We start from the raw sequence: 21,015 nt of genomic DNA, 5'->3' as shown, positions 1-21,015 counted from the left end.
GGATTCCCTCCCCTACACCCAAAATATTAAGCTGTGGTAAAGCCCCTGTCTGACTATAGCCAACAAAGAGGGGAACAGGCATTTTCCTCCCTGTCAGCTGTTTCAAGGGAAAGGAAGGGGAGGCCAGGTTGCTTTTCTTTAGTGAATTCAGCCAGAAGAGCATACCTTGAATCTCCAGTCTGGAGATTCAACACAGGAAAGCCCAAACTGAAACTCCTCCATTGAAAGGAGTTGGCACTGCATTTACCAGTGCCCAAACTGCTGGCCAATCTGGAAACTACACGGACAAAAACTATTCACAATCTCTGAATCCAACCCCTGGGAGAAAATCTACACACCACTAGTGAGTCCCTGTGCTGATTTTGAAAATTTAAGCTGGGCAATTTTAAAGACTGAGAAGTTGAACCAAAAATCAAAGAAGAGCTGTGGAAAAACAACAATAACGACAACAGACGAGAGAGAAATTAGCCATCAGAGTAAATACACCAACGTATTGAGATGCTGAGACATCAGAAAAAAATTACAAGCCATACTAGGAAATAGAAAGAGATGGCCCAGCCAAAAGAACAAACCAAATATCTTAAAGAGATATAGGATTTAATACAATTAATCAGTGATAATCACACAACTCTCCTAAATCACTTAAAAATTTTTAAAGAAAACATGACTAAAGAAATGAAGGATATTAAGAAGATATTGGGTGAGCATAAAGAATAATTTGAAAACCAGCAAAGAAAAGTAACAGACCTTATGGAAATGAAAGACATAATGATGAAATTTAAAATACATCAGAGGCACATAAGAGCAGATTTGAATTGTTTGAAGACAAAATTAGTGATTTTGAAGACAGAACATCTGAACTGGAAGAGCCAGGAGAACAGGAAGAGAAGGGAATGGAAAAAATGAAACAGAGTCTCAGAGAATTGAATGACAACACAAAATGCACAAATATTCTCATTATTGGTGTCCCAAAAGGAGAAAACAATGGAAAAGGGGCAGAAAGAATATTGGAGGATATAGTGACTGAGAACTTTCCAACCCTTATAAAGGACATAAATATCAATATCCAAGGACAACACACCCCAAACAGAATAAATCCCAATAGACCTATCCTGAGACACTTACTATTCAGAAGACAAATATTAGAGATAAAGAGAGGATTCTGAAAGCAGCAATAGAAAAGCAAAACATCACATACAAGAGAAACTCAATAAGATTAAGTGCCAACCTCTCATCAGAAATCATGGAGGAAAGAAGAAAATGGTATGATATATTTAAGGTACTGAAAGAGAAAAACTGCCAGCCAAGAATTCTGTATCTGGCAAAGCTGTCCTTCAAAAATGAGGGTGAGTTCAAAATCTTCACAAACAAAAATGACAGAATACGTTACCAAAAGACCAGATTTGCAAGGGATACTAAAGGGGGTGCTGCAGCCTGAAAGGAAAAAACAAGTGTGAGAGATTCGGAAAAAAGTTTAGAAACGAAGATTATCAGAAAGGGTAACCTAAAGGATAAGACAGAAAATAGAACAATATAACAAGAGAGAGCCGAAGGACAAAATCGTGAAGCAATTCGAAATTGTCAAGTAGCCCTTCACCTCTATCCAATGAACCCTGAAATATGGAAAGAAGACCTTTCTTGGGCAAGAACACTCCAGGAGCAGCAGAAAGTGGCACAGCAGATTTTAAAAAGTGAATCATCAGCAGAAGTAACAGATTTCTCACCGAAGTCAATTCCTGACTATGACTTTGAAGGTAATGAAATTTTTGCTGTTGGTGCAGCTATTGATGAGAACAGAAGACAGCTTCGACAAATGAAACAATGGTTATTGTGTCTGCTTCTGGGACTGTAGAGACTGTAACTGAGAAGGAAGATGGTGCTCCAGCACCACATAGCTCTGTTCTTATCAAAGCCCATGAAGGAAAATGCATAGCATGAATGATTTGAATACTTTTTTTTTTTTAAGATTTTTTTTTCTCTCCCCTTCCCCTCTCCCCAGTTGTCTGTTCTCTGTGTCCATTCGCTGTGTGTTCTTCTGTGACCGTTTCTATCCTTATCAGCGGCACCGGGAATCTGTGTTTCTTCCTGTTGTGTCATCTTGCTGTGTCAGCTCTCCGTGTGTGCAGCCCCATTCCTGGGCAGGCTGCACTTTGTTTCACCCTGGGCGGCTCTCCTTATGGGGCGCGCTCCTTGCTCGTGGGGCTCCCCTATGCAGGGGAACACCCCTATGCAGGGGACACCCCTGTGTGGCAGGGCACTCCTTGCGCACATCAGCACTGAGCATGGGCCAGCTCCACACGGGTCGAAGAGGCCCGGGGATTTGACCCACGGACCTCTCATGTGGTAGGCAGATGCCCTATCCATTGCGCCAAGTGTATTTCCCTGAATCCATCTTTTTTGATTATCATTTAAAGTTTTAGACATAGGGACATTTATTCCGGAGAAATAGGGCAAAACTTTGTAAGATAAGTTTTCAGATGAAGCAGATAAATCTGGTAGCATTACTGCATAGAGTTTAGACTATGCTTTGACAAGTTATGGTTTATACTTAAGATTAGAATTCTGAGCAAAATGTTTCTGATGTATAAGTTTAATTTAATCCAAATATATAGATGGATACATTTTAAAGACACAACTTGAAAAAGCAAATTGTTGAATAGTAAATAACGTGGTCAGTGTTATTAAAATGTTGACTCATTGACTTTTGTTTTATGATAAAGGAAATAAGTGATTGCTTTCTCTCCTAGAAATATACTGCTGTTACTACTCTGTTTTCCTTGCTCCTGCAGAGTAAGTCTCTCACAAGGATTAAAGGTTTTTAATAATCGTTTTGACCCAAAGTTGTGGTTTTATTATATGTGAAATCTTTGAAAGTTCAGCCAAAAATACAAATATGAATAGCATGAATATACAAATGTGAATAGCATGAAGTTTCTCTTAGTTCTGATTTGTGTTTAAGTTTTTGGCTTGAAAGAAGTTATAACAATGGTAGTTTCCTCCTTCAGTATTTGTTAGATGTGTGAAGTACTGATGAATGTCACAATGATGGTTTTATTTTTGAGATTATTACCGTAGGTAGGTTAGTCCTTATCATAAGTGAGTTATTTTTTTAAATGAGTCGACTTTACAGAGAACCTCATAATAATTTGTACTCTTCCATTTTTAAAAACAGGGGATGATGTGGGAGAGAGAGGGGGTACTTGGGAATCCCTTATACTTTCAATGCAACTCCTTCTGTAATCGAAAACCTCTTTAAAAATCAAAGTTTATTATATGGAAAAAAGACATATGATGCAAACATTAATAAAAAGAAAGCAGATGTAGCTATATTACTATCAGATAAGGTTAACTTCAGAGCAAAGAATATCAACAAGGGATCATGAAGGATAATATATAACGATAAGGGTCAATCCTTTAGTATATGTACCGAACAACAGAGCTACAAAACATGTAAGGCAAAGATGGATAGATTGAAAGGAGAAACAGACAAATCTACAGTTATAGTTGGGGAATTCAACACCATTCTCTCAACAATTCATAGAACAACTAAACAAAAAATCAGCAAGGATACAAAAGAACTCAATAACACTATTAACCAAAAAAGATCAAATGGACATATTTTAAAACACTCCACCTAACAAGACCAGAATATGCATTATTTTCAAAAGCCCATTAAGGGAAGCAGATTTGGCTCAACAGAGCACGTCTGCCTACCACATGGGAGGTTCAGGATTCAAACCCAGGGCCTCTGATCCGTGTGGTGAGCTGGTCCATGCACAATGTTAATGCATGCAAGGATTGCCATACCACGCAGGGGTGTCCCCCATATAGGGAAGCCCCATGTGCAAGGAGTGCACCCTGTAAGGAGAACTGCCCCCCGTGAAAAAAGTGCAGCCTGCCCAGGAATGGCGCCGCACACCCAGAGAGCTGACGCAGCAAGATGACACAACAAAAAGAGACAGATTCCCGGTGCCGCTGACAAGAATACAAGCAGACACAGAAGAACACACAGTGAATGGACGCAGAGAGCAGACAACTGGGGGGGGGGGGGGGGAGGGGAGGAGGGAGGGGGAGGAAGGGAAGAGAAATAAGTAAAAAATAAATCTTTAAAAAAAAAAGCCCATTAAACATATTCCAAGATAGACTATATCCTAGTCCATAAAACAAATTCCAACAAATTGAAAAGAACTGAATTCATAAGAGGGTGTTTGACAACCACACTCCTATCAAACTAGAAATCAGTAACAGAAAGATAACAGGAAAATCTCCAAAGACTTAGAAACTAAACAACACACTTCTAAGTAATCCATGGACCAAAAAGGAAGTCTCCAGGATATCAAAAAATACACTGAGGGAAACAGATGTGGCTCGACCAACTGGGCTCCCATCTACCATATAGGAGGTCCAGGGTTAGATGCCCAGAGTCTACAGGAAACGTAGGTTACAATTAAGGAAAAAATTCAAAAAAAATTTTTTTAATTTAAAAATAAGATATGACATATCAACTAAAGGATAAAATGGCTGAAGTAAGTACTGCCCTTACAGTAATAACATTGAATGTTAATGGATTAAACTCCCAAATCAAAAGACGCAGATTGGCACAATGGCTAAAAAGCATGATCCAACTATATGTTCTTTACAAGAGACTCGCCGTAGACCCAAAGACACAAATAGGTTGAAAGTGAAAGGGTGGAAAAAATAGAGAGCTGGGGAAGCTATACTAATGTTGAACTAAATAGATTTTAAGTCAAAATCTGTAACAAAAGACAGAGGACACGAGATAGTAAATAAAAGGAGCAATCCACCAAGAAGAAATAACAATCATAAATTTGCAAACACTGGCAAAACTGAAGGGGGAAGCAGACCTCTGTAATAATAGTTGGAGAATTCAATACACTATTCAAATTAAGAGAGAACATGTAGACAAAAGGTCAATAAGGAAACAGAGAACTTGGATAATATGATAAATGAACTAGACCTAACAGACATCTATAGAAAATTGTACAGCAAAACAGGAGCATATCCATTCTCAAGTGTACATGAATCATTCTCCAGGATATACCACATGTTGGGTCACAAAACAAGTCTCAATAAATTTGAAGAGACTGAAACTACACAAAAGCTTTTTCTCTGATCATAATGGAAAGAAGCTGGAAATCAAAAATAAGCAGAGAACTGAAAAATTCACAATTGTAGGGAAGTTAAATGCAAGTTTTTATTTGCTCTAGAAAAAACATTTTTAAGAAAGAAACTGGGATCTCACCTCATCCCATTTTTAAGTATAAATGCTTTTTTTAAATAGGGGAAATAATTTGCTGGTTGGTTATTTTTGGTACAATCAGAAAAGAGTAGGATACTGAATTACATGAGGTGTTTTGTGTGTGTGTATGTTGTTGTTTTTATGGTGTGTTTGGTTTTTTTTGAGGTACCAGGGCCTGATATTGAACCCGGGACCTCATATGTGGGAAGCTGGGCTCAACCACTGAGCCACATTGGCTCCCCCAAGTTGGTTTTTCCGTTTGTTTGCTTGTTGTTTTTTGTTTCTAGGAGGCACCAGGAACCAAACCCGGAACCTCCCATGTGGGAAGCAGGTGCTCAACCACTTGAGCCACATCCACTCTCCTGTATGAAGTTTTGCTGTCTTGGATGTCAATTTAACATCTTGTAGGGTGGAGATGGCAGTTTTTAAACCCTATAATACAAAGCATACTAAATGGCGATTTGGAGTCACAGTCACGCATTTAATATGCATTTAATGTGTATAACCTTTTAAAAATTACTTCTATTCCCATGTTTTTAGCATAAATCTACTTTCTGATCTTGGCCCTCCCTGTCACATCCTTGGTTGTACTTGTCCAGTTTTTTGAATAACACTGTTAAGTGCTATGAAAGATTGGAAAAGTGAGTGTGTAGGGTATATGACACTTATGAATTGTGAATCAGTGGAACTTTCCTCTTAAGAAAACTTGCCTCCAAATTTTAAGCTGGAAAATCACTGGAATAAATTAAGAAAAAAAACTACATGGCTTTTTAGATTTTCAGTAAATAGTTTAAGAATTGTGTATAAATTGTTCACAATGTCTGTGTGTTGATGGTTCAAGACAACCAAAAATAATCTCAGTAATTAAAGAAAAAAAAGAAAATTGTAGACCAATTTCTCTTATGAATATAGATGCAAAAATCCTCAACAAATACGTGCAAATCAAACCTAACAGTATATTAAAAGAATTATACACCATGATCAAGTGGGTTTTATCTCAGGTATGCAAGGGTGATTCAACATCACAAAATCAATTAATGTAAAATACTACATTAACAAAACAAAGTGAAAAAACCCTGGACCATCTCAATTGATACAGAAAAGCATTTGACAAAATCCAGCATACTTTCTTGATAAAAACACTTAAAAAATAGGAATAGAAGGAAACTTCTTCAACATAAGGGCATATATGCAAAACCCAGGCTAACATCCCACTCGATGGTGAAAGAAAGCTTTCCCTCTAAGATCTGGAACAAGATAAGGATGCCCACTGTCACCACTGTTATTCAACCTTGTTGTAGCCAGGGTAGTTAGGCGGAAAAAGAGAAATAAAGGCATCCACATTGGAAAGGAAGAAGAAAAACTTTCACTATTTGCAAATGACATGATCCTATATATAGAAGTCCCAGAAAATCTACAGAAAATCTAGAGTTACTAGAGCTAACAAAATAATTCAGTCATGTGAGGGGCAGGGGGAAGAGGGGACAAGATGAGTACGTGAAAATCAGTAGTTTTTCTATACGCTGGTGATGAGCAATCTGAGGAGGAAATCAAGGAAAAGATTCCATTTATAATAGTAACTAAAAGAATCAAATACCTAGGAATAAATTTAACCAAGGATGTAAAGGTTTTGTACATAAACTACAAAACATTGCTTAAAGAATTTAAAGAAGACCTAAATAATGGAAGGACATTGCTACCATTAAGATGTCAATTGTACTCATAATGATTTACAGATTCAATACAATCCCAATCAAAACTCCAGCAGCCTACTACGCAGAAATGGAAAAGCCAATTATCAAATTTACTTGGAAATATTAGAGCCCCCAAAAAGCCAAAAACATCTTGAAAAAGAAAGACAAAGTTAGAGGACTCACATTTTCTGACTTTAAAGCACATTACAAAGCTGCAGTGGTCAAAACAGTTTGGTACTGACACAAGGATAGATACATCAACCAACAGAATTGAATTGAGAATTCAGAAATAGACCCCCACATCTAATGGCCAACTGATTTCTAACACGGCTGTCATGTCCACTCAACTGGGAAAAAATAGTATCTTCAACAAATAGTGCTGGGAGAACTGAATATCCATATGCAAAAGAATAAAGGAGAACTCCTTTCTCAGACTATATTCTAAAATTAACTCAAAATGGATTAAACACATAAATATAAGAACCAAGACTATAAAGCTCCCAGCAGAAAATGTAGGGAAGCATCTTCAGGATCTTGTGTCTAAGGCAATTGTTTCTTAGACTTTACTCAAAGCTTAAGCAGCTAAAGAAAAAATAAACGGGACCTCATCAATATTAAAAATTTTTATGACTCAATGGTCTTTGTCACAAAAGTGAAAAGACAACCTACTCAATGGGAGAAATTATTTGGAAACCACATATCTGATCAGGGTTTAATATCCAGAATATACAACAAAATCCTACAACTCAACATTAAAAAAATAAACAACCCAATTTAAAAATGGGCAAATGACTTGAATATACATTTCTTTAAAGAGGATATACACAAATTGCTAAAGAGCACATGAAAAGATGTTCAAAATCATTAGCTATTGGAGAAATGCAAATCAAAACCAAAATGAGATTTCATACCCAATAGAATGGCTACTATTAAAAAAAAAAAAAAAAACAGAAAACTACAACTGTTGACATGGTTGTAGAGAAATAGGAACACACATTCATTGCTGGTGGGAATGTAAAATGGTGCAGGCACTGTGGAAGACAGTTTGGCAGTTCCTCAGGAAGCTGAATACAGAATTACCAAATGACCCAGCAATCTCACGATTAGTTTTACACCAAAAAGATGTGAAAGCAGGGACTCAAACAGATATTTGCACACAGATGTTCAGAGCAGTATTATTCACAACTGTCAAAAGATGGAAACTACCCAAGTATTCATCTACAGATGAATGAACAAAATGTGTTACATACATACAAAGGAATATTATTTAGAATTAAAATTGCTCTATTAATGACTGAATGCACGACTATGTGATTAAACCAAATACCACTGATTGTACACTTTGGATGAACTGTGTGCCTTATTAATATGTATCAATAATCTTGATTTTAAAAAAAGGAATAAAGTCTTGATGTATGCAATAACATGCAAGAACCTGGAAGACATGAGGCTGAGTGATATAAGTCAGACACAAATGGACAAATATTATATGATCTTACTGATATAAACTAATTATAAAAAGCAAACTCACAGAGTCAGACTCTAGACTAGAGGTTACAAGGGGATGACTAGGGGTAGTGAATGGGGAGCTGATGCTTAATTTTTACAGAATTTCTGTTAAGTTTGATTGTAAAGTTTGGAAATGGGTGGTGGTGAATTATATAGGTGAATATGGTTAAAAAGGGAAATTTTAAGTAGTATATATTATTAAAAAAGTAAAAGATAAAACATGGAACTGTACAACACAATGAACCCTATATTAGACGATGGACTATAGTTAATAGTATAAGTATAAGAATACCCCTTCATGAATTATCACGAATGTACGACCCTAATACAAGGTCTTAATAATTGGGACATATATGGGGAAAAAACACACCTAATGTAAAATATAGATGATAGCTAATATTACTATTTTGATCATCTTTCAATTGTAACAAAGGTAACTACTGTTAAACAAAAAATACAGTTATTTAAGAAGTGCTATTATCAATTGTAACAAATGTCTACACCAATGCAAGGTGTTGCTGGTGAAGCACTATATAGGAATTCTGTGTTGTATAAATAATTGTTCTGTAAAACCACAACTTAAAAAAAAAATGCAGGACATAGCTAAAGCAGTGATGAGAAGGAATTTATATTGCTAATGGCATATAGTAAAAAAAGAGAAAAGGTCTCAAATCAATAATCCAATCTCCCACCTAAGCAACTTAGAGAAATAGCAAAAGTAAACCCAAATTAAGCAGAAGAAAGGAAATAATAAAGTTAAGAGCAGAAATCAATGGAATTGAAAAGAGAAAAACAATAGAAAAAAAAAATCAATGAAATAAAGGGTTAGTTCTTTGAAAACAGCAATAAAAATAAAAGTGACAAACCCTAGCAAGACTGACAGAAAAAGAAAGAAGCCCCAAATTACCAATATTAGGAATAAGCAGGGGATATCACTACAGACCCTGCTGATATCAAGAGAATAAGGGAATACAATTTACAACTATACACACATACATTTGACAACTTTCATAAAATTAACCCTTTCCTCAAAATACACAAACTATCACAACTTACCTAATATGAAAGACAAATTTTAAAAGCTCTTTAACTATTAAAGAAATTGAATCTGTAATTTTAAAAACCACAAAAGAGAAATCTCTAAGCCCAGATGGTTTCACTGAAGAATCTTACCAAATGTTAAAGAATTAATACCAATTTTACCCAATTTCTTCCATAAAATAGAAAAGGAAGCAATATTTCCCAATTCATTTTGGAAAGTTAGTATTACCCTGATACCACCAATAGCAGACAAACACTTGCCAAAAGAAGGAAACTACAGGGAGCGGACATGGCTCAAGCAGTTGAGCGCCTACTTCCCACATGGGAGGTCCCAGGTTTTGTTCCCCTTTCCTCTTAAAAAAAAACAAACAAACAAGCAAAACAAATGAAAAAGCCAACTCAGGGTAGCTGATGTGGCTCAGAGGTTGGGCACCGGTTTCCCACATAGCAGTTCCCAGTTCAATCCCCAGCCCTGGTACCTCAAAAAATCAAAATCAAAAAAATTTAAAACTAGAGTCAATATCCCTCATGACTACAGACATCAAAATCCTTAACAAATTATTAGCAAATAAAATCCCATACTATATAGAAAGAATCATATATATGGTTTATTCTAAGAATCCAAAGTTAGTTTAACATTTGAAAAATTAATCAGTGTAAAAAAAATTAATCAGTGTAAAAAAATACAGGCTATTATTTCTTACAAATGCACATGAATCTACAATTACCTTAAAATAAAAAGTTTAAATGAAAAAAAAGAAAGAAAGGACCTGCCCCAATAAAGCAAATATGAGAAAAAGGTCTACAGTGGTTTTCCCTAGTTCCTCAGAATTACCTAGGAAATTAATTAAAAATAAACTCCTACAGGGTCTGGTGTAGCTCAGTGGATGACTGTCTGCTTCCCATGTACAATGCCCTTGGTTTAATTCCCAGTACCTCCTAAAAAATAAAAAACAAATTCCCTAGACCCAACTCAGGTATGGATGTAACAAGATTAATTTTGCAAGGTTCCCTTTGATTCTGATAATTAGCCAATGAGAGAAATTCAGGCTTAGAAAATAAATAACAATTAAAGGGTCATAGGGAAATGGCAAGAGGAAAGCTTCACTGCATTGTGAGATGAGAAGCTGAAAAGGATGAGAAAGATGTTCATCCTCCTGTAGAGGAGGGTATTCTGAGCAGAAGAGCAAATGTGAGCAAACCACTGGGCCCAGAGATAGGTTATGCTCAGGAAACACCAAATAATCACAGTTGGTCCTCGAAGAAAATTCATTTTTCTCTACAATACGTATCACCACCTATGATACTCTGCTATTTATTTACTTTGTGATTTTCTGCCTTCCCCGTTAGGATGAAGCTCCATGTGAGCAATGACTTTCGTTTGTTTTCTACTTGCACCATCATCAGGATCTAGAACAGTGACTGGCATATAGTAGGCACTCCATAAATATCTGTCAAATGAGTGAATGAATGCATGCATGAAGGGTAGAAAAAACAAAGAGAAGAGACTGGAGATGTAGGTTTGGGGTTAAAGCACACAAATCCCTCAAATAACCTAAGAAACCTGGCTTTAACTGGAGCCCTAAGAAAATTAAACAGCAGGAGTATATCTACTGGATCCCAAAAGTAAGTGAACCTATATCTTATCACATGACCTAAAACGCTTTTAAAATTCTACTCTTTTAATATTCTACCTTTTTAATGTGCCAGGCACCATGCCAGGTGCAGATTATTTTTGTTCTCCACATACTCAAAGACACAGAGGAGTGCAGAGACTTGCCCAAAGTCACTTGGCTAAGAAAATGCACAGCCAGGATTTGACCCTAGATCTGCCAACTCTAAAAGAGCTTACTAGTTCAACTGCAACAACACTGTAACATTTACTTCATAGTTATTGTATGAAAAGACAGAGATTTTTTGGTAACCCATGAAAAATCAAGTACCTTAGTTGATGCCTGGTCATACTGTGCCATTGTTCTCACTTGCTCATCCCTACTTTTGTTCAAAACTTTCTCTTTTTCAAGTAATTCCGCTTTTGCTTTCTCCAGTTGGAGTTGGAGTTCTTGAAATTTATTCACTTGGCTTTTCATTTCTTTTTCTTGTCCTTGCAGACATAGTTCCAGCTCGCTGATCTTGCTTCTTAGCTCTTAAATCACAAAGACACACTTCAATTAATGGGTATTTTTCACAAAAATTTGACAACTAAATTCAGAATTTCTCATTTATTTTAGACTGCTCTGAAATCTTTGGGAAGACAAACAAATCAATTTACATTAAACACAGAAATTACTTTAACTTGGATTAATTTCCATATTTAACCTCTGTGGTCATTTGAATTCAAATACCTTCTAGAAAGCAGGTAAAAGAGATTTTCATATGTTTTCTTATGTCTGCTTTTCTAAAATCACTAAGTGTTTCAATGAGACTGCAAAAAAGTGCATCACATACAACATTCTGTTAAAACTACCATTTTGTTTTTTTAAATACTGCCAGACTAACATTTGTTCTGTGCCCATATCAATGCAAATTAGTGCTAAACAGCAAAAAATTGACCTTCCTATATTCTCTAGTAGTTTTACCTCCAGTAAAGATCAAAACAGTGTGAACCTCCTATACTGCCAAAATTAACAATGATTTTTTTTATTTCATTTTTTTTCCCCACAAACACACAATACTGGTTCCAATGACACTGGCAGTGTAACAGCTCTCACTAGTGAACACTGGCAGTGATTTTCAGTATATCATAGCCCTGGAAATTATCATATTCTACACAGTCGATTCCAAAATACCACCTGCTATGCTTGGCTGTCAGCTGCAGCACAGCACAGGAGCCAAGGTTACAGGTCTGATCCCATATGAACAACCTGGCATTGCAGAGCCAAGCTGTTCTGTAGACACATGCCACACCTCTGGCCAAAGCTGGTCAGACCACAGGCTTCTTCTACGGGCTGCAAAAGGAGCCAGCTGAGAAGCACGGGCAATGCCAAGGGAAACCAATTTACTCACCCTGCTTCTGGAAAAACAGGTCTAAGCCACTCATCCGACTCTTGGCTTCCAGGCAGCAGCCTTTCAGCACAAACAAAGGTCTACTCCAAAATTGTGATCCCTCTTTCCAAATGACAGTATGTCACATCACCAGTCTGGGATGTTGACCACTGATGCATATAACAAAACATATCAGCACCCTCCAGGACTAAATTGTCTAGAATCATTCCTTAAATTTTATCAAAAAAAAAAAATTTCATTTAAACTAGGGGTTCTTAAACACAGACCACTGCAGGGGTCATCTGTAGAAAGATTTCAGGGGGTCCATGAGCTTGAAGTGAAGATTAAAAAAAAACACATTATTCTTGGGGGAAGTGTTGGAGCAGGTACGATACATTTATTAAAGAATACACAGTATAGTGTGGACTTAGGAAGGGGTCCGTTGTTTTCACCTAACTGGCAAAAGGGTCCGTGGAACAAAAAAAGGTTAAGAACTCAGATTTAAACTAAAATTTAGCTCAAGAAGTTACCTTGATTCTGGGCTTTTAATTGATCCAGAAGATGAGAACTGCTAGAATTATCACAGAAACTGCCATTAGCATCTTTTTTCCCTATTTGCAAGGTTGGTCTACTTCTCGGAGTCACCTCTTGTTCCCCAGGAAAGTGAGATGCAGAGAAATCTCTCCTGGTCGGAGTCTTCTGAGCAACAGATGACAGACGACTTGGGGTCTTCTCCTGTTGCCATGAGAACACAGATGAAGATGCCTGATGCCGAGCAATCTCTCGATGATTCATGGTGCTTTGGGGAATAGCCTGGCTTGCTTTCTGTAAAAATAGAAACTTTTTAGAGCCCTTTAGAAATTTCAATACTCAAAGCTATTTATTTTCAGATAGAACACAAAGCCGTAATGCACCAAGAAAGAAGACCGTTCATCAAGTCAAGGGAACCATTTAGCTCCAGGAACCAGTGATAGAACTTTCCAAAAGCCAGATTTCTCAACATTTGAAGGGTTAAGCCAGTACCACCTGAGGCCAGACTATTTAAAATGGGCTAAGTCTGCATCCCTCATTTCCATTAAACACCCGTGAGTATTCACCTCAATTCTGAATTCCAAAATTGGCTTTCCTTCACCTTTCACATTCCCCTGCAGCTTTGCACAAAGAGAATGAAAATTAAGTATTAGACTAAAGAACACTTTCAAGAATCTCACTTTCCACCAAAGACTTACTCCCAAAAATGTTCTACAGGGTGTTTATAATAAATAACACCCATTTGTGGATTATCAGCCATTTTCAATTGTCCTGCCTACAGATGCTGCACAACTTTTTTTATAACAATGAGCTTTTCTCTTGCCACAGGAAGAGGTATATTTAATGTATATGGAGACTCAAATTCCTCCATAAAATAACTCTGGGGATCAATGTCAAGGACACAATTAGTACGATGACCGAATTAGATGACAAACCTCATGGTATTTCTAGGACAAAGCAGAGGATTATTATTTAATTTTTATCCATCTTGGTGAGCAATGCCTTGCTGAATGTCAGAACTCCAATGACTTCTAAACAACAAGGGTTAAAAGCATGAAAAGAATCAAAAGTGCTAAAGTTCTAACAAATAGGTCACTAATAATGATTCTTAAATCCTTGCTATTTAAGATATCTTCTTATAAACTCTTCTTAAATTGTTAGCTGAATTCTTGCCTTTAGTGGAAATGCACTATTAAGCTCCAAACTGGCTTTTTAGCCAATAGTATATCATGTGAACAGAAATTATAGACAAGACAGTGTAAACTATAATGTAAACTATAATCCATGCTGTGTAGCAGGGCTCCGAAATGTACTCATCAAATGCAATGAATGTGGCACACTGATGAAAGAGGTTGTTGATGTGGGAGGAGTGGAAGGGGGGAGGTATATGGGAACCTCTTATATTTTTTAATGTAACATTTCGTGTGATCCATGTATCTTTAAAAAAAAATAAAGAAATCATGGACATAAATTCTCTATATTCCAGGTATTTTCATGGTCAAGTACTGCAGGGGTTTTAGAAACATGCATTTTATTTTGTTGACCTTTAAACAAATCTCTTCACCCACCTCTCTCTGATTATTTACCCATACCAAAAATAGAGGTTAAAATAAATGGAATTAAACACCCTTTTCAGCAGCTTTTTGAGAACATTATGTTGATAATGTTCTCCTCTGAAATAAATATTTAATAAATAATGATCCTCAAACTCCATGTCCCTGGGTAGCAATCCCTGCATTCTATTGGAAGGGCTGTATATGAAACAACTGCCTCCAGGTCACTAAGCCAGCCCTGATTCTCTGGTCCTACCCTCTCCAAATGCCCTCTTTATCAACTGATCTTAATAGGGAAATTTTTACACAACTATGATTTCTGTAGATTTCCATGAACATTTAGTAAATCAAATTAATTTACTTACACCTACCTATTTTTAAAACTAAAAAAATAATCGCAACCAATAACCGAGAAAAATTTTTTTTGCCTTAAGAAAACAATGTCAGTTCTAGATAAAAGAGATTTTTCCTAACCTTGTTCTCTATCACAGTACTTCTATAAACTGCATCATCTAGTGTAGGATCCGTAATTAATTTACCTTAGCCTGTAAAATTTTAACCTCTGCTTCTAATCTTTTTCGTTCTTCAACTTCTTTATTATATTTTTCTTTTAAATCTTCATACTTGGAACCTAAACACAGGCAATGAAATACAATTTTACTTCAATCACTGATTTCATGAGGGAATTCACAGGACAATAATTATTACAAGAGATAATCCAGAAACGAATATGTGAGCAAACAAAGTAGAAACAACGTTTTTATTAAAACAAAGAATCAAAATACAGGTTATATTACTCAAATATCAAAATACATGGAAATATGTTTTGAATATTCTGAAAAAAACCGTCAAAATACACCATATAAGAATAAAGTGATTTGAATCTCTGGACTGATAATAAGACACCCAGGCCCAGAGCCTCAACAGACTTCAGCTCCTACACTTTGATTTATTGGACTTACCCCACTCAGCTAACATGGAGTTGAAGAAGGTCAACCACCACACCATGGAGCCTAGAGTGTCTACAACTGAAAGCAGGAGGAGTGCATCCAGTATCCATGTGGAATCTAAGCCCCCACTTGACATAGATGTGCAATGGACACAACCAATCCAATGTCCACAGAGAAAATGTGGAATGGGTGTGGGAAGGGTAGCCATGGTGGCTGCTGGGTTTGGGGAACGGGAGGAAGAGATGAGATGTGGAGGCGTTTTTGGGACGTGGAGTTATCCTGGGTGGTGCTTCACGGACAATTACGGGACATTGTAGATTCCCCCAGGGCCCACTGGATGGAACGTGGAGAGTGTGGGCTATGATGTGGACCATTGACTACGGGGTGCAGTGATGTTCAGAGATGTACTTACCGGGTGCAATGGATGTGTCACGATGATGGGAGAGAGTGTTGCCGTGGGGGGAGTGGGGGGCGGGGGCGGTGGGGTTGATTGGGACCTCATATTTTTTTAATGTAATTTTTAAAAATAAATAATCTTAATAAAAAAAAAAAAAAAGAATAAAGTGAAAAGTTTAAAGGCTTAACTATGTTACTCAACAAAGTTAGACAGATAAGCAAATGGATATGTAACAAGTATAACAAGTATTTTTTAATGCCCAGATCAAAAGTTGGATTCAAAGTTTAATTGGTCCATCTATTTGGCAGAATTTAAAAATCTCTCTATAAGAGTTATCTATAGGAAGAAACAAAATTCTTACCACTGTAATATTGACTTGGTGTTAGTGGAGTTGTAAACATTTTTTGTGGTGTACTGCACGGATTCAGAGAGACATCTGCAGCAAGTGAGGCTTGTTGGCTTCTTTCAAGGTCAGATTTACACCTGTTAGAAAAGGACCCAAAGGATGCCAACTCAGTTAAAGCAAATGCTACAGAATACCAAAGCTACACATTCCCAGACAGTAATAACCTTACAATGAAACCCAACTCTCCAAAAATTCTTAACACTTCATTAATCCAACACAAAAGTATAACAGGTGATTATACTTTCTAGAGATGACTTTTGAAGAACTGTGCAAAGTCATTGTTTTTCCTCCCCCTCAAATTCATCTTACACCCTTTTGCCTATTCTTTACACCCTTTTGCCTAGTCATTCTAGAGATGACTTTTGAAGAACTGTGCAAAGTCATTGTTTTTCCTCCCCCTCAAATTCATCTTACACCCTTTTGCCTATTCTTTCATATTTTTTAATGTTATTTTTTTAAAATATGAAATAAAAACACACTCTATGATTTTTATAGACCTTTGTTTCTCTTTTCCCCTAGGAAGAAAAAAACAAACCACTACCACAATAAAGCACTAAATTAAGTTGTTTCCTACCAGGTTGAACTATATGATGCTGCCAATATTTAAAAGCTTTTGACCAACATACCAAAGGGTTCAACCTTACATTTTCTCCACCTTCCTGAAACCTAATCAGTGGCCACTGATGGAGAAAATAAGTTTCTGTCATTGCATTTGAAGGTAACAGTAAGAATTTGAAAACTATAATAATTTCGTAGCCTATATTTTTATAGTCTTTATAGAAAACTATAGTCTTAATAGTTTGCATAGTATCATTTATATAGTTTAAACTTATATAAACATCTATATCCACATCATGGATATTAAGGATATTTTTAAACCAAATATGCTCTGGGGGTATCTAACCCCAATGATGATGACGACAACCAGTAATAACGGATGTTAATCAAAATTATAATGCTAACATTTAACAGTTGCTATGCATCTTCCACAATCCTTAGTATTTTATATCTGCAAATATTACTTCCAAATGGCACTTTCCAATGAAAGATGGAAATATAATGAAAGTATCCTTTCTTAAATTGTTGCAAATATAAACATTTCTCCCTAAATTTTTAAAACCAGCACCCAAATATGTTTTCCAAGGAAATAGTTATTCCAGCATAAGATGAGCATGCTATTTCCCTAACATCTGTTTTCTAAAATTTAATGTCTCTCATTAATTCATTCAACAATTATTAGAGGGCCTGTCATTGCCAGATTTGAGGGATACGATAATGAACAAGATCCCTTTTCTCATGGAGTCTGCATTCTAGTTGGAATGGTACACAGTAAATAAGAACACAAACACCTGAACAAGTAAAAGCTAATTTGTTATTCTTTTTTTTTTTTTTAAAGATTTATTTATTTATTTTATTCCCCCCCTCCCCTGGTTGTCTGTTCTCGGTGTCTATTTGCTGCGTCTTGTTTCTTTGTCCGCTTCTGTTGTCATCAGCGGCACAGGAAGTGTGGGCGGCGCCATTCCTGGGCAGGCTGCTCTTTCTTTTCACGCTGGGCGGCTCTCCTCACGGGCGCACTCCTTGCGCGTGGGGCTCCCCCACGCGGGGGACACCCTTGCGTGGCAGGGCACTCCTTGCGCGCATCAGCGCTGCGCATGGCCAGCTCCACACGGGTCAAGGAGGCCCGGGGTTTGAACCTGCGGACCTCCCATATGGTAGACGGACGCCCTAACCACTGGGCCAAAGTCCGTTTCCCTAATTTGTTATTCTAACATGCAACTCATATAGTGCCCCCTTTCTACCTGAATAGGAAACAAAATTTAAAAGATTTCTGTCCATCTAAATTATCAGTTTCACACAAAGACAAATAAGAATAATATGAATAAAAGTTAACTTCTAAAAACATTTTTGTTAAATAGATAAAAACTAAGCTTGCTAGTGGCGAAATCCTGACAACATTTTGACCAAGCAATGGGTTGTTCGGTCATGTTGGTATCATGGACTCTATTATATGATATGCACTGAGAAAGGCACAATGCCACTTTAAAAGCACATAACTTCATCTGATCCAGTCATTCTCAGCTGAGGATGATTTTATCCCATAGGACACTTCACAGTGTCTGGAGACATTTTTGATTGCCGTGACTTGGGGGATGGGAAGCAGTGTGCACTATGGACATTGAGTGGCTAAGACCAGGGATACTGCCAAACGTCCACGATGCAAAGGACAAGCCTCCCACAAAAAAGAATTGTCTGGTCCAAAATGCCAACAGTCTGCTGGTAGAACACCTGATCTAATCAAGTGAAAAAAATTAACAGGCAACACCACATTGAGAGCCATTCTACAAAATAACTAACCAATACTCTTCTGAAATATTAAGGTCAGAAGGAACTTTCATAGCTTAGAAGAGATTAAGAAATCATATCACTGAATGCAATGTTGAATCCTGGATCAGATCCCGGAAAGAAAAAAGGATATCACTGGAAAAACTAGTGAAATGCAAATAAAGTCTGTATTTAGTTACTAATATTGAGCCAGTGTTAATTTCCTGATTCGGTAACTGTACTATGGCTATGTAAGATGCTCATAACTGGGGAATCGGGGTGAAAGGCATATATTAATACTCTACTATGTTTGCTATTTTAAGTCTTAAATTATTTCAAAATAAAAAGTTTGAAAACCTTCTGGGGGTGCATTTGTGGAATCAACAATGAGGAAATCTGCTGATGGAGAAGTCCTATAGATTTATTCACTCGTTATTTTGACAAAATTTCACTATTAGAACAAGGAACCATTTATAAATAGCTGTGTTTATTTAGACTCCAATACATTTACCTTGTAAATACTTCTAATTGGGGATTTTCTTTAGTGGAAAGGTAATAAATCATTTTTTATGACTTAATATGGTAATGAATCCAACAAACTAACTCTGTAAGGCTTAAGATGGAAGATGAGGGTCTCAGATTTCTCAGTAGGAATGTCTTCTTGACTTCTCTCCCCTCCTCTACCTCAGAGGCCACAGAGAGGCACACGACCTCAACCACTCTCTTTCCAACATTCTCAACGATTCCAATGTCTTCTATCCCATTTCCCTGGCAAAAAACAACTCTAATTCGTCTCATCACCCTCAGTAATTACAGCCCAGATGTTAAAGAATAAAAAAACAAAACACACAACCTTACGGATTGGTTCCTCTACAAATTCCTACTCTCCAACCTCAAGTAGGCCCTCTGCTCCTGGATCCTTTTGGGCTTTCCTGGTCCTTTCTCTCTCTCCAATCCAAGAAAACATAAGCCACTCATATCAGTTAATCTTTAACTTCCATCTTTTCAAACTCAACTCTATTCACACTCACGCCTTTTCTTCCTTTCCTTCTTTTACAACGTAAGCGTAAAAACATCTTGTCTAAAGTTAATCCATCCCCTCTGTTAAGAGGCCCATCATCTCCCATTTTCTCAGGACCAGGTCATAGTCTATCTTCTTCATTTCTATTAACTTCTCCATCAATACTAGTTCTTAGAATCAAGACAAATAATATACTCGAAGCTCTCTCCCTTTTTAACAAAAGCACCATCTCACCATACCTAACCCCGGTTACATACTCCTCCCCTTATGCCAAACTTGTCTGAAAGCTGACATTATTTCTTCACCTTCAAATCCTTCCTTTGCCTCTATTGCAGCTCCTCCACTGAAACTACTCTCTCCAAGGTCTTCAAGGTCCTTTTTGTGGCTTAATCCAGCAGTCCCATCTGGCCTGATTCCGTTGTTTAGTTTTGGGATGATTGCTCTTCTTGAACTTCCCTTGACTTCAGTGCTATCATAGTCTGCCTCTTTTCTTTCAGCCTTTCTGACTTTAGTTTTCTTTGCAGGCTCCTTTTCCTACCTCTCACTCTCTCATAAGATAGTATTTCACAAAGTTCTATACTTTTTCTAAATGGTTTGAATCATTCCTGTCTTCCATTATATGCTGAGAGCTCCCAAATGTTTATCTTGAGTCCAGAATGTTCTCTCATGTTTCAGACCTGTATATCTTACCTCTCTATTGTCATTTCTAATTAATATCTGCCAGAGACCCCAAATCCAATGTCCAAAATCTGTGTTCTTTCTCCACCTACCCAGATGTCCAAACCTGAATCCTAGGAAGCTCTTTTTCTCCTTTATTTCCCATCCCCACATCCAGCAATCACCAAGATCTGTTGATTTTGCCTCCTAAATAGCTTTTCCATATGCCTATTTCTCTCCATCCCCACAAACACCACAAATGTTCAGGCCCTACTATTTTCTCCCCTAGAGCTCTTCTCAAGGATCTCCCTGCCTCCAGACCTGTTCCCCTCTAAACCACATTCCACACTTTCTAACACACACATTGCATCACGGCACTCCCATGTTTAAATCTCTCAATAGCTTCCCACTGGCCCAAGGATAAAATCCCAGACTCCTCGAGATGGTTTTCAAGGCCTTGCAAGAGTCACCCCTTGCTTAGTTGTACAGCCTCATCGCCCACCAATGCATCCACTTACTCATTTCTCTCTTAAACTACTTTTGGTTCCCTGAACAGTCAGCTCTCTTTTCCAGACTTCTCAACATGGTCAAGATCCTTCTCCTTGGCCAATTCCTTTCCAGTCCTAAGACTCAGCATAGATGTCACTTTCTTGGCGCTCCCCCAAGTCACATATTCCCACAGTATCCCA

The 21,015-nt window shown here is 37.2% G+C and overlaps 1 protein-coding gene across 1 annotated transcript in view; it reads right to left on the bottom strand.

Moving 5' to 3' along the window:
- The window catches only part of CENPF (centromere protein F), an 89,292-nt gene that overhangs the window by 47,469 nt on the left and 20,808 nt on the right, over window positions 1-21,015 (bottom strand). The window contains exons 4-7 of the mRNA XM_004470999.2: window positions 16,282-16,403; window positions 15,113-15,204; window positions 13,020-13,314; window positions 11,448-11,650 (exon numbers count right to left, since the gene is read on the bottom strand). Coding sequence (XP_004471056.2) covers window positions 11,448-11,650; window positions 13,020-13,314; window positions 15,113-15,204; window positions 16,282-16,403 — 712 coding nt within the window. The remainder of the gene's footprint in view (window positions 1-11,447; window positions 11,651-13,019; window positions 13,315-15,112; window positions 15,205-16,281; window positions 16,404-21,015) is intronic.

The sequence above is a fragment of the Dasypus novemcinctus genome, chromosome 13, assembly GCF_030445035.2.
Source record: "Dasypus novemcinctus isolate mDasNov1 chromosome 13, mDasNov1.1.hap2, whole genome shotgun sequence".
Lineage (NCBI taxonomy): Eukaryota > Metazoa > Chordata > Mammalia > Cingulata > Dasypodidae > Dasypus > Dasypus novemcinctus.
This window is presented reverse-complemented; position numbering and strand designations above follow the sequence as displayed.